The sequence below is a fragment of the Balaenoptera acutorostrata genome, chromosome X (assembly GCF_949987535.1).
Source record: "Balaenoptera acutorostrata chromosome X, mBalAcu1.1, whole genome shotgun sequence".
Lineage (NCBI taxonomy): Eukaryota > Metazoa > Chordata > Mammalia > Artiodactyla > Balaenopteridae > Balaenoptera > Balaenoptera acutorostrata.
The window spans coordinates 36,054,425-36,067,821 of NC_080085.1; the positions used below are offsets into that span (position 1 = coordinate 36,054,425).

At 37.9% G+C, this 13,397-nt stretch overlaps 1 protein-coding gene across 4 annotated transcripts in view; it reads right to left on the bottom strand.

Moving 5' to 3' along the window:
• MED14 (mediator complex subunit 14) overlaps positions 1-13,397 on the bottom strand; it is an 81,005-nt gene that overhangs the window by 34,605 nt on the left and 33,003 nt on the right. For all 4 annotated transcript variants that reach the window (XR_009006606.1, XM_057537820.1, XM_057537819.1 and 1 more), the window contains exons 12-16: positions 11,966-12,044; positions 8,483-8,642; positions 4,526-4,720; positions 4,002-4,136; positions 1,533-1,609 (exon numbers count right to left, since the gene is read on the bottom strand). Coding sequence is in view for 3 of the 4 variants with exons in the window: in XM_057537820.1 (XP_057393803.1) it covers positions 1,533-1,609; positions 4,002-4,136; positions 4,526-4,720; positions 8,483-8,642; positions 11,966-12,044 (646 nt within the window). In the remaining variant the exon portion in view is untranslated. The remainder of the gene's footprint in view (positions 1-1,532; positions 1,610-4,001; positions 4,137-4,525; positions 4,721-8,482; positions 8,643-11,965; positions 12,045-13,397) is intronic.

A 13,397-nucleotide genomic window follows, 5' to 3' on the forward strand; every position in this document is an offset into this window, starting at 1 on the left:
AACCAGGCAGGGCAGCTATTCTAGTTCTTCAACTCTTTATCTAACGTGAGCACCATGACACATGGGTGGAGTGCACGCTATCTGCGAGTCCCTCCCATCTTCCACAGGGCAAATTGATTCCCAAGTAACAAAAATTAAAGCCCCGCTGGCTCAAATTGCAGAGCCGCCAAGTCTTGGCAGACAGGAATTCAATAAATAAAAATTGCTTCTATGATTTATATTATTAAGCAACGTCTAATAAACAATACAAATGCCCAAAAAAGAAAACTGCTTTGTGCACCAAAAAGGATGATCTCTTAAATGGCATTCTAGCTTTGCAAGTCCATCCTGGTCACCTTATAAATCACACACGCTGCCTTAGTTTTCCCTCTAAGCATCCTTTGGCCCCCTTGTCCTCTATCCGTTTAGAACGAAGCCCTCTGCCCATCTCCCTCCGCGTGCTCTTTCCTGGTGATCTAAGTTACTATCCCAGCTCAATTACTTTCACCTTGGTACTGACTCATTTACTTCTCCTGCCCAGACCAGTCACCTGGGCTTGAGACACACCCCTGCCTGCCCAAAGGGATGTCTAGGCACCTCAAACTTAGCAAAGCCCCTTCAAACTCACATCTTCAGTCCCGTCTCGGAAAACATTCACTGTCATCCATCATTTGCCCAAGATAAAACTAAGAGTTATCTTTGCCACCTTCTCCTCTTTCTCACCTCCGACATCAATCTAATCACCAACCCCTTAAGATTTCATCCCCTAAGTCCTTATGGAACTTTCTCTGGTCCAAGCTACCAAGAACTCTGGTGTGAACGAGTTCAGCAACTAGTTTTGCTACTTCAGTCTTGTTCCCCTATCAGGGTGAGCTTTCAAAAACACCTATCTAATGATGTCAGTTTCTGCTTAAAATCATCTGATGGCTTCTTACTGCCATTGTGGTAAAGTCTACATTCCTTAAGGACACTTACAAAGGCCCTACAGGATCTGACCCCTTCCTGCTTACGTCTCTAGCTCATCTCTCCTAACTCCTGCCACGCCCAACTTCCTTCAGCTCCAGGATGCCGAGCTTTCCCTTCCCTCTAAGCCTTCATTTTAGCAGTTATTCCTTCTGGTTAGGGGTGCCCACTCCCACTCTAGCTCCCTTTCCTCTGGCTAATTCTTACCTCTCCTTCAGTCTAGGTACAACTGGTACTTCCTCAGGGATACCCTTCCTGACTTCTGAACTGGCCCAGATCCCCCTGCTATGTGAACCCACAGCATCCTGAAGGGCCCTATCAGAATTCAAGGCTGACACATACTCACACTCAGTCAACACCTGTTGAATGAATGAAAGATAAGCCAGAGGAAAGACATCCTAAAATACCAAGTGCTGCTGGATCTCCACTTGGCAGGTGAAAGAGAATGCTCCCCCAGACTGCAGTAATTCCATGCAGAAATCTGTGACATCCGCAGGTTCTGAACTCTGCTTTACGCTGACTCACGGAAGGAGAGGCGCAGCACTGGCTGCAGTGTGTGGCACCAAGTCAGACACATGACGGGGACTTACTTCAATAAGCGAATCGCATGACTGAAGCCATCACCTTCCATTTGCACTCCTTGATGTGGAATCTCCAGATTGGACAGCTGAAAAGAGAAAAGCACAGTTATGTCAGACCACCAATTTTACAAAGGAAACTACCTTTTCTAAGTACTACTGTCTCTAGTCTCGTGGCATCTGTACTAGGGTCACTCTGTCCCAAAGTGACAACATATTAGGCATGAACATTGTGCCCCCATCATCCAATTTCCTGGGAGACCAAATAAGACTGGTTTTCTTGTGTGATTCAATTATGTTTGTTTGAAAACAAAGTTCGAGTCATAGCCACATCTCATTTTTAATCACAAACAATATTTTTCAGTTTATAACTTTTCTGGAATACATTTTTATTTTTAACAACTATTTCCTCCGTGAAACCCAAGAAGAAAAGATTTCCACTTTATGCATTTACCCAGTGAGATATCATTCCCAATTGGAGGACTCAGTAAATGAGTTAAAAAGATAAATGCAGGGATAGTGCCTGAGGCCCTATCAGTGGAACTACAGGTTATTTGGGTATGCCAGGAAGTCATCTGATCTAGCAAAGAAATGCTTTCCTTCAGCACATATTCCCAGGTCTTCTCTGACAGACTATTTATTTATTTATACCCACCTTGTTCCAGAAAGGATTTAAGGCAGCCCTAAGCATTTCACTGAGCCCTGCTTTTTGGGCCTGGGAAGACCAGAGGTTTAGGAAAATAGCTGCTGACCAAATAGGCAGTAGGGGTCCAGATTCAAAAGGAAGCAAAGTGTGGGAGGGCTCAAAAACACTGCTTCTCTTCTATGGATCAGAAATATAAACATTCCTGGTAAGATTAGATTTAGTTACTCACATTTCAATATAAATTACCTTAAGCAGAAAATGTGCTTGCTTTTACCTTTAACATGTCTTTTTCATTGAGAGAAGAAAAAGTTAAGTTTTTAACAGCTTGACTGAGTTCAGTAGACTACTACAGAATGTTACATGGCCTATGTGTGCAACAGGTATAGGAGCACAGAGAAGGGGGACAGAGGCCATATGTCTACAGGTGTCTATAGGGACACTATGAAGACACAAGTTTTTGCGACTTCTAGCCTGTGGGTAATGGGGAAGACAGCAGACAATGAATGAGGCATTACACTGTCCCTGGGCATCATGTAGCCTCCCTTCCCACTGCAAGGGAGTAACTGAATGACATTCATGTAACCAATCCACATGGCACGATGAAAAAGCCCAACAACACAGTTAAGTAGATAGAAGCACGGACACTGCACAGTTTTGGAGCTTTGGCCAGTTCCCAGACAAGAGGACATCTGTCAAACTCACAGTTCTAGGAGCTGGGACATCGTGGACATAAGTATCTACTTTAGCCTATTTCTGGGCTTGGATTTTCTGGGCTACTGCTGCTCCTCACAATTTCACACCTTATTCTCGGCCTTCAGATCCCAAAGCCCTATAAAGCAGTGGTTGGCATACAACAGCTCGTGGGCCAAATCCAGACACTGCCTGTTTTGGTAAATAAAGTTTTGCTGGAACATAGCCACACTCATTTGTTAAATATCAACTATGGCTGGCTCACACTACAACAGCAGATTTGAAAAGCTGTAATAAAAGACTATGACCCACAAAGGCCTAAAATATTTACCATCTGGCCCTTTATAGAAAAAGTCTGCTGATTCCTGCTCTAAAGCATCAAAATGTTTTCAACAAGTCTTCCCAAGACTATCATCATCAGCCCAACTGAAATAATCCACTTCCATGTTTCTAGGTCTCTTCTTCATTCCCAATAATTTACAGAGGGGAGGAGTCTTACAGAAAGTAAAACTTTAAACTAGAGGGAAATAATTAAGGTTTTGATGTATTACTTTTAAGGGCTGCCAATCCTTGGCCAAAGCCCTTTTTGGAAATACAAAAATGCAGGTTCTGTTACCTCCCTTTACTTTCATGATTGGGGATCATGCTGGATATCACAATTGTGTACTCTTGAAAGACACTAACTCTGCATAAGTCTACTGCTTCTTCCATGGGAAAAAAGTAAAAATTTAGTTTAATATTCTTTCTGACCTGCTTCTCAGAAAGGAACCCAATTTTATTAGTAAGCAATATGTACAGCTTCACCCACTGAAAAATGAGCCACCCCTTTATCAACTAACCATCTCTAAAAGGGTAAATCATGCTCCTAAGAGGTATAAAAGATGTTAATTCTCAAAAGTTGTCCTTTTTTTTTTTTTAAACTAGGAAGAATTTACTTTCCATTTCCACAAAGAACAGAAGGCCCACAATTTGGAACCAGAGAGATGAAATAATTTAAGTCATGTTTTACATGTATACCACGAGATGCTGTGATTTCAACCCCACCCCTCCCAAAATATACAAGATCACAACCATCTGGTTCTCCTAATGGAATTCATGTAGCTTTAGCAAGGCATTTAAAAATTACTCAGAGTACCCCAAATTACCTCCAACCGAAGTCCTACAAATGGCATATTTGTATCACACATAGCGACAAAGTGAGCTAGAACTTTATTGAAGGCACACATTTCTCCTGATCGTTTGGTTTTCTTGGGTTCTACTGGACACAGATCATCAGACAACTAGAATTTAAGTAAAGAACGCAAGTGGGTAAAAAATGTACATGTGATGCAATTAGTTAAGGCAGTTGTACTACTATAACAAAAGTCAAGGTTAACCAAAACAAATGTTAATTCATTCAACAAATATTTACTGAGCAAATATTGACCTAAACGCTGGAAATTTAGTAGTAAATATTATGTATTTAACAAGCTGTCTTGTGGAAAATGGTATATAATTATTAATTAAGAGAGAAACATTTTCAAGAATATGTAGACATTTGTTACCTAAACCTTATTGCTGCTCAGTCTCTTAAAAACCATACCAAATTCTTTCCCATTTAAAAATGGTTAAAGAGCACAGCAAAGTTAATACACGCAAACCCTGTGTTCATTTCTGTATGTGATCATACCTTGCGCTTGGTACTGCTTCTAGGCTGTTTCCCGTTTTTTGTACGATAAACTAATTCCTGGATGTTTTCCTTGAACTGCTGCAGCAGGAGGGCCATGACAGGGCTGTCTTCACGATCTGCAGCATTCACAGACATGAAGTAGTACTTGTATGACAGCTGTGTGGGTTTATTGGGAACCTCCAACATCTCCACAACCTAAAAAGGCCCCAAATCAGAAATGAGACTCAGAGACATAACTGATAAGTGTTGGATATTTTCCTCCTTATATCAAGTAGGGCTCAGAATTATATACCTAATGTGGATGTCTTTTTTCTTTAAACAAGGACAAATCAGTCATGATCTCAAAAAAAAAAAAAAAGCACTGCAATTAAATATGTAATTTGTTTTCTAAAAAAATAGATCAGGCTAAAGAACAATGATAAAAGTAAATGCAACCATAAACTAGAGCAAATGGAACATTTAGACCATCGGCATTAGGTGTTCTTGAATTCATACCTTAGCTTATAAATTGAAAACATTTTCTGCTTAAGTCCAGTGGGTCTGCTAGATTTTCTAGAATGGTATCTATTTTTTTTTTTAAAGATTGATTGATTGATTGATTGATTGCTATGTTGGGTCTTCGTTTCTGTGCTAGGGCTTTCTCTAGTTGCGGCAAGCGGGGGCCACTCTTCATCGCTGTGCGCGGGCCTCTCACTATCATGGCCTCTCTTGTTGCGGAGCACAGGCTCCAGACGCGCAGGCTCAGTAGTTGTGGCTCACGGGCCTAGTTGCTCCGTGGCATGTGGGATCTTCCCAGACCAGGGCTCGAACCCGTGTCCCCTGCATTGGCAGGCAGATTCTCAACCACTGTGCCACCAGGGAAGCCCAAGAATGGTATCTATTTTAAATTGCCCTGCTGTCTCTCTTAACCAATGAAACAGCCTAAGAATTCCACTCTTATGGCAGAGGAAAAATGACAACTACCTCTCATACTTGGAAGCATATAAAAATAAACCCTGATTTTTCAACTGAAATATACAGTCACTGTGAGGATAACATCAACAGTAGTTACCACTGACATAGAACTTACTATGTGCCACGTACTGTCCTAAGTACTTGACAGATGTTAACACATTTAATCCTCCTAAAAACTCTATGAAGTAGGGATTCTTATCTTCATTTTTCTGATAAAGAAACTGAGGCACAAAAAAATTAGGTTAATTGCCCAAGGTCTCAGAGCTGAGAAGTGAAATGTTTTGATCCTAGAAGTCTGGATCCAGAGACCTTGCTCTTACTCACTATAACAGCTTACTATTTTCAAGGTCTACCTACAATTTAAGAAAAGTCCCCTAAATACTTTAAGAAGTGAGAGACATGAATGCCATTGGACAAGGCTCTTGACCAACACACACTTTTATGTCTCTGTTCCTGCCTCCCTTCTCTCCACCCCCTCCTCCCCACACACTCTCTTCAGGAAATTGTTTGGTCAACACGTAAGCATCAACGCTGAGGCCCCTGAGGAAATGGAAGGATTAAAAGTAAAATGGAACTTCACTAAAGATATACGGATGGCAAATCAGCACATGAAATGATATTCAACATCATCAGCCATCAGGGCAGCATAAATCAAGACTACAATAAGATACTACTACACATCTATCAGAATGGCTAACATTTTTTTTTAAGAAATTACTGTTGTGGTTTATGGGTTTTTTTATTATTAAGTTATGTATTTATTTATTTTTGGCTGCATTGGGTCTTCGTTGCTGCACGTGGGCTTTCTCTAGTTGTGGCGAGCGGGGGCTTCTCTTTGTTGTGGTGTGCGAGCTTCTCATTGCGGTGGCTTCTCGTGTTGCGGAGCATGGGCTCCAGTAGTTGTGGCACACAGGCTCAGTAGTTGTGGCTCGCGGGCTCTAGAGTGCAGGCTCAGTAGTTGTGGCACACGGGCTTAGTTACTCTGCAGCATGTGGGATCCTCCCAGACCAGGGCTCGAACCTGTGTCCCCTGCATTGGCAGGCGGATTCTTAACCAGGCGGATTCTTAACCACTGAGCCACCAGGGAAGTCCCGAATAGCTAACATTTTTTAAAAAATCACAATACCAAGTGCTGGCAAGAATTGCAGGGCAACTAGAACTCTCATGTATTGCTGGCAGGAATGCAAGATGGTCTGGCCACTTTGGAAAACAGTTTGGCAGTTTCTTATAAAGCTAAGCATACACTTAGTGTATGACCCAACAATCCCACTTTTAGTTACTTATCCAAAAGAAAACTTATGTTCACAAAAAAATCTATATGCAAAGGCTTATAGCGGCTTTATTCACAATTGCCCCAAACTGGAAACAACCCAGATGGCCTTCAATGAGAGGCTGGTTAAACAAACTGTGATACATCCATACCATGCAACACTACTCAGCAATAAAAAGAATGAACTATCATATATACAACGATATGGATGAAAATCAAAGGCATTATGCTGAGTGAAAGAAACTAAACTGAAAGGCAAAACCACAGACAGAAAACAGGTCCATGGTCACTAGATGAGAGTGGGGGGAGGGTCTGATTATAGAGGGGAGCATGAGGGAGTTCTGGGGGGTGATGGCAGTTACAAAACTGTATGCATTTATTAAACTTCAGACACTAAAACGTCTGAATTTTTACTGTATATAAATTATATCTCAATAAAGCTGGCGAAAGTAAAATAGCAGAAAGACATTTAAAGGCAGTAAGACTTTCCTCTGTTCTTAATGTCCATGGTAGTTTTTCCCACTACTATGAATGTATCATCCCTAAGTGAGAAAGATGAAGGATGAAGAGTAGTATACATTCAGTTTTGGTCTAAACCATGTGAAACAAATTATTGCTTTATAGTAAATCACTAGTCACTGAAACTTAAAGCCTGGCTTTTTGTTGATACTAAATAAGGTCAGAAAGTAATAAATTATAACCATTTTATTTTGTGTGTGGCTGGGTACAAAAGATCTTTGTGTGTTCATAGGTTTGATTATTATGTATGTCATTTCATATGTAGACCGGGCAGCTCACGGAGAACTGAAACAACAATGTTCTGTCACGTGCCAGATCTAGTTCCACAGCTGGTGTTTCAGAATTCAGAAAAAAGTGAACTTCACATCCATGACAGACTTATTCATCGACATAAGTAACCCTAACTTAAGATATATCAGGCTACACAGGGTACCTTTTTATGACAGTATCTTTTAAAAGTACAGCTTAAAACCTTAAAAAAAATTCACTCCCATTACCTTCAACCAACAATCCTGAATTAAGTTGTTTCAAACACCTTAGAATCTTATCTAAAAGTATCTACTTGGTGTACACAAAAATTTCTACAAGCAGGAAATATATTTATAAAATATATGAGTCCATATTTCAAACTCTTGCAAATTTTAACCAATTCAATGATCTCAAAGAAACTACTAGAAAACATCTAGAGTGTAAAAGGAATGAGGATTTTACTGTGTACTGAAAGGTACATGCAATCAATAAAATGGATATATATGTCTTCAATCAATTAAGGATGAGAAAATAAAGCTACTTTAGTCAGCCGTATTTAAAAGGCAGCGTTATGCAAGTTAACATTTGATTAAAACCAAACAAGTTTATCTGACACCAAAACATCTCCAAACCTTCACAGTAGTTGCTTTCAAATTTTTTCTTACACAGAGATGCCTCATTCCAAGCAGAAACTAGGCCTCACTACAGGAGAGATCCTAGGGTGAGGGATAGGGGCATACCTTATATTCACCAACCCTGCCTAATCATTATGTAATTTCTTACAGACATGATTTTCCTCTCTCCCTCATCCCTACCATCTCTCCCCTCTCCTGGGTTGAGAATCACTATACAAAATTCAAATATCCAATAAAATACATTTGCAAATTAAACCAAACAATAAATTATTCAAGATACTAATAGAATTACTGAACTCGATCACCCAAATCACCCCTTTGCATACTTACAATGTAGTACTGTGGAAGACGGGTAAGTTTAATGAACAGCTTATTCTTAGAAAGGTTTCCAATAGGATGGGTTGAATAATTGGACAGCTGCAATGTTTCACTGCTTATTGTAGGCAAGTGTTTTATAGATTGTCTGCAACGCTGTTGTCCAAGCCAAAACCTTAAAAGAGATAATCCAAATCACAAAATCATAGACTTTTCTGACTAACTGTGCTACTGATTTATAAATAGATTATTAAAGACCACTAAGAAACCAATTAATATGAAATTTAACTGAACTAGTAAAAGGACACATGACCATAATGATGAATCATTTCTCTAGTTTTGTACTGGACTGTTAGTTCTAGTTCTAGTTTAAGGAGTTTAAACTCCAGTGTGAATGGTTTTTAATTAATAAGGTAGAATTAACTAGTATTAAGGCTGAGACACTGTATCAGTTTATTATAGGAGATGAAAGATTTCCTATGGTTTATAAGACAGCACAAACTAATCTCAACATCTTTTATAAAAAGCCTGAAGTGTTTATAAAACAAAATAGAACAACAAACAATAAGTATAAAAGTATCTCATTTTTCTGGTATCACTGGAGATATTCAGTCCCAGTTTTTATACTGTGCATATAAAGTGATGGGTATGCCTAGCAGGTGCCAGTAAGTGCTGCTTACCTTCTTCCCCTCTCTCTCAGTTAAGCCACCAGATTTCACTTTGATGCTTCTACTACAGTACTCCTCTTATTCCTTTTATCTATCCTTGAGGCTAGGATACCATATAATACGTGAAAAAGGGATAAAATGATTGGTACACAAACTCTCACTGATCCACAATGAGACAACTCACAAAATAAGAATACAAATTTAGAAGCTTTTCATAGCAACATAACAGTGCCACAACATCCAAGCTCATGATCAGTAGGCTTGCCTTGCATAACAGGGTACAGACCAGTTTGGGTGCTGTTGCATTTTTGTGGTGAGCTGCATGGGATACAAAATGTGTACTAGTCATGTGCAGTAAAACCATGTTTAATATATAATATTTTACGGGCATTTTGTCAACTATTACCCCAAAAATGTATAGAATCTGGAAACTGCTTTTTCACCCTGAAAAAGAAATTTAACTACAGCTTCACAGGATCAATTGCTAGAACTGACTATTAATAAAAGAATGAAAATAAATTTTTAAAATATATCAATACTTGCCTCATTTTGGATGACAGTTAAAAACCAATATTCTGAACTTGCAAAAACTGCTTTCAGATCTCTACTTCCACTCTCATCAACATACCTTTGTGAGACTGGTATCTCTACTATGTATGTTATTTAAAAAAAAACATGGAAACATTTAAGATACACATTATCTCCTGTGATTTTCATCATCATCAATCCAACCTAGATTAGATAAATTACAACAAACCAGAAACAAGCTCATTTGCCACATTAAAAATTCTAAATCTATTACAAATGTAATATATATAAATTATAAATATGTGAATAATAAGTACAAGATATTCTTTCAAAGCATATATGGGATTGCTATTTCACTCAACTTTTTTGTTATGACTTTGCAGAACAAAAAATTTGAGTGAAGAGTATCTTGTCTGTATATGTTCACTTTCAATGAAAAACATAGATTTTGAATTTTTTTCTTATATTTTTTGTTCTGATTTTATGTATTGAAATGCAATTTTATGTCTGTTCACTCTAATAAAAAAAAATTGGGGCTTATATTTTGAACATGTTTTTTCAATTCTTTTTTCTAGAATTTGTTTTCATTGCATGTTATAAAAAAAGTAATCACATGAACAGATGCCCAACACCATTAGTCCCTAGAAAATGTAAGTAAAAACCACAGTCAGATACCTATCCCACTCACTAGGGTGGCCACTGTCAAAGACAGTAACGAGCACTGACAAGGATGTAGAGAAATGGAAACCCTCATACACTGCTGATGTGACTGTAAAATGGCACAACTACTTTGGAAACTAGTATGGAAACTTCTTGAAAAACTTAAATTTACTGTATGATCCAGTAATTCCATTCCTAGTGGAATGAGAAGTCCAGCCATACATTTGCACATGAATACTCACAGCTGCATTATTCATAAGAGCCAAAAAAGTGGAAACAATCCAAATGTCCATCAACTGATGAATGGATAAATAAAATGTGGCCTAGCCATACAATGGAATGTTAGTTAGCCATGAAAAGGAATGGAGTACTGGTACATGCTTCAACATGGATGAATCCCAAAACATTATGCTAAATGAAAGAAGCCAGTCACAGAAGACCACATACTTTATGATTCCATTTATATGAAATGTTCAGAAAAGAAAAATCTACAAAAACAGAAAGTAGATTCATAGTTGCCTGGGGCTGAGGCTGGGAATGGGGATTAACTGTAAATGAGCATCTTTCTGAGGCAACGGAAATGTTCTAATTGTTCTAAAACTGGATTGTGGTTATGGTTGCAAAACTCATTAAATTTACTACAAGTCACTGAATTGTACACTTAAAACAGTTGAATTTTATGATATGTAAATTATATTTCAATAAACTTATTTCAAAAAAATTAACGTCTCATGATAGATTAGTGATAAACTGGTCACTCACCAAAGATCATCTGAGAAGCACCACTGTTAAGTGACAACCAGGGGACCTTTCCTATAAATAATGTGAGTTTAAGTACAGATACACATTTGATAAGTTTAAAGCTTTGGGGACTTGACTTTCTGGTTTTAGGTTACATTTCTACTAGCTGGAACTGCCCAAAACCGTAAGTTATGCAAGATGTGAATTATCAAGACTTAAGTATTTAAATCCCACTGAACAGTCTGGCCCCACACCCCCACTCCCCCACCCTGCCATTTGCCAGTTTGGTTTTAATCTCTGATATTTATTTTTATCCCTTGGAATTCTGTTTTATCGATTTAAAAAGAGTCTGTTAGAGTTGCCATAATGGTACCTTTGTGTACCAGGGTGGTAATGAAACCTCACAGAATTATCTCTAGCTCCATTTTCAATTTTATTTAGTTTAACAGTCTGAAGCATTCAAAGGATTCTGAGACAAACTGAATGACAGTATTAGAGAAGCAGAAATGACTACTCTGAAAGTGTCAGCTGGTAGATTCATACCATGAAGATTATCCCAGATAAGAGCAAATAAGACTCTATTGCAAAGAACACTAGATACAATAAAATTCATTGTGTAAGTGTTTGGTAGAGTGCTTGCACAAGAGAAAATGTGGAAAGGAATCAAAGCTGAGTGTCATGACCTTCATACCTATATTTGCTCTAGAGGGGAATTGGATACAAAGCACTGCCATCTTGGACCTATTCCAAGAAAATTTAGATTCTAAGTACCAAAAGGTACTCAAGTTTCATGTCATAAACATTAAGGATAGTGGGTGATCAAGAGTAATGATGGAGAAGAAAATATATCTTGTCAAAAGAAGTTTCCATTTTTAGTTTTGAGCTAAATAAATAAGCTTACTTAAGTTGCTGAATCCAAGGAATGATCCGTTTCATATCATCATTCACAGACTTCTCCATGTCATCCAGTGTGGCCTGGTCTATAGTATAAAGCACTTCATTAATTAATTGCTTACATGAGACACAAGATATCCAGGTAGCCCAAAATTTAAATGAAAATTATTGTTTTAGGCAGAAAGTAGTGTTATTTTTGAGTCAGAGAAAAACTAAACGAAGCGCATCATGAGGCATAAATTAACCTAATTTGTTTTCCCTCTTTAACATTTAGGGAGAGTTATAGCTAAGATAATTAATAGCAAATGTACATTAGCAGGAAGAACAAGTAGCAAACAACACGAATTAATTCTTTGCCTATAGTTTATTTACCAAAACTCTTAGTCTAGTTAGTTAATATTAATAATTTGTATGTATTTAAAACTCATAGTATTACTAGACTTAGAACCTTAAAAATTATAAAAACTATTAAACTCCATTAAAATGTTTATTTATTAAACACAAATGATCTCTGGCATAAGCACGAGCTGTTGGCTGAAGATTAGCTTGCTAAATGTCACTTAGAATTTTTAATGACACTAGAAAATGCTAATAATAGAATGTTGAGCAAAAAGCAAAATATAAAATGAGCTCAACTAAAGAAAAAAGTATAGAAAATATTAGAAGAGCATTGCTATGGATTGAACTGCATCCCCCCAAATTCATACGTTGAAGCCCTAACTCCTAATGTGAGTGTTTAGAGGTGGAGCCTTTGGGAGATAATTAGGTTTAGATAAGGTCATGAGGGTGGGCCCTCATATAAGATTAGTGCCCTTATAAACAGACACCAGAGAGCTTGCTCTCTCTCTCTTCCTGCCATGTGAGGATACAGCATGAAGGCTGATGACTATAAGCCAGGAAGAGAGCTCTCACCATAACTTGACCATGGTGGCAACCTTTTCTCATACTTTAAACCTCCAAAACTGTGAGAAAATAAGTTTCTGTTGTTTAAGCCACCCACTCTGTGGTTCTCTGTTATGGCAGCCTGACCTAAGACAAGCATATATCTCCTAAAAACAATGATTACCAACAGGCAACTATTTTTTTGCTTCTCTCATTTTTACTTGTTTAGTTTTTCTACTTATGAGTATGTACTGTGTTAATCATCAAGAAAACAGTTAAATAAAGTTTTGAAGAGCAAACAACAATTTCCTAATGTGTCACTTATCATTTAGCCATCATAAATGTGATGTGATTCAAAGTAATGAGGCCAGTTTTCCATGAGCCGTTCATAGAAAAATCTATCTTTATAGCCATACGACATAGCCATACAATATAACCAGAAAGCCTTTTATTTTCATCAATCTATCTAGCTTAATATTAATTTCAAATGGCAAATGTGCTAATATATTCAAGAACACTATTCCATCAGCAATACAAAAACACTAAGTTCCTAGTAT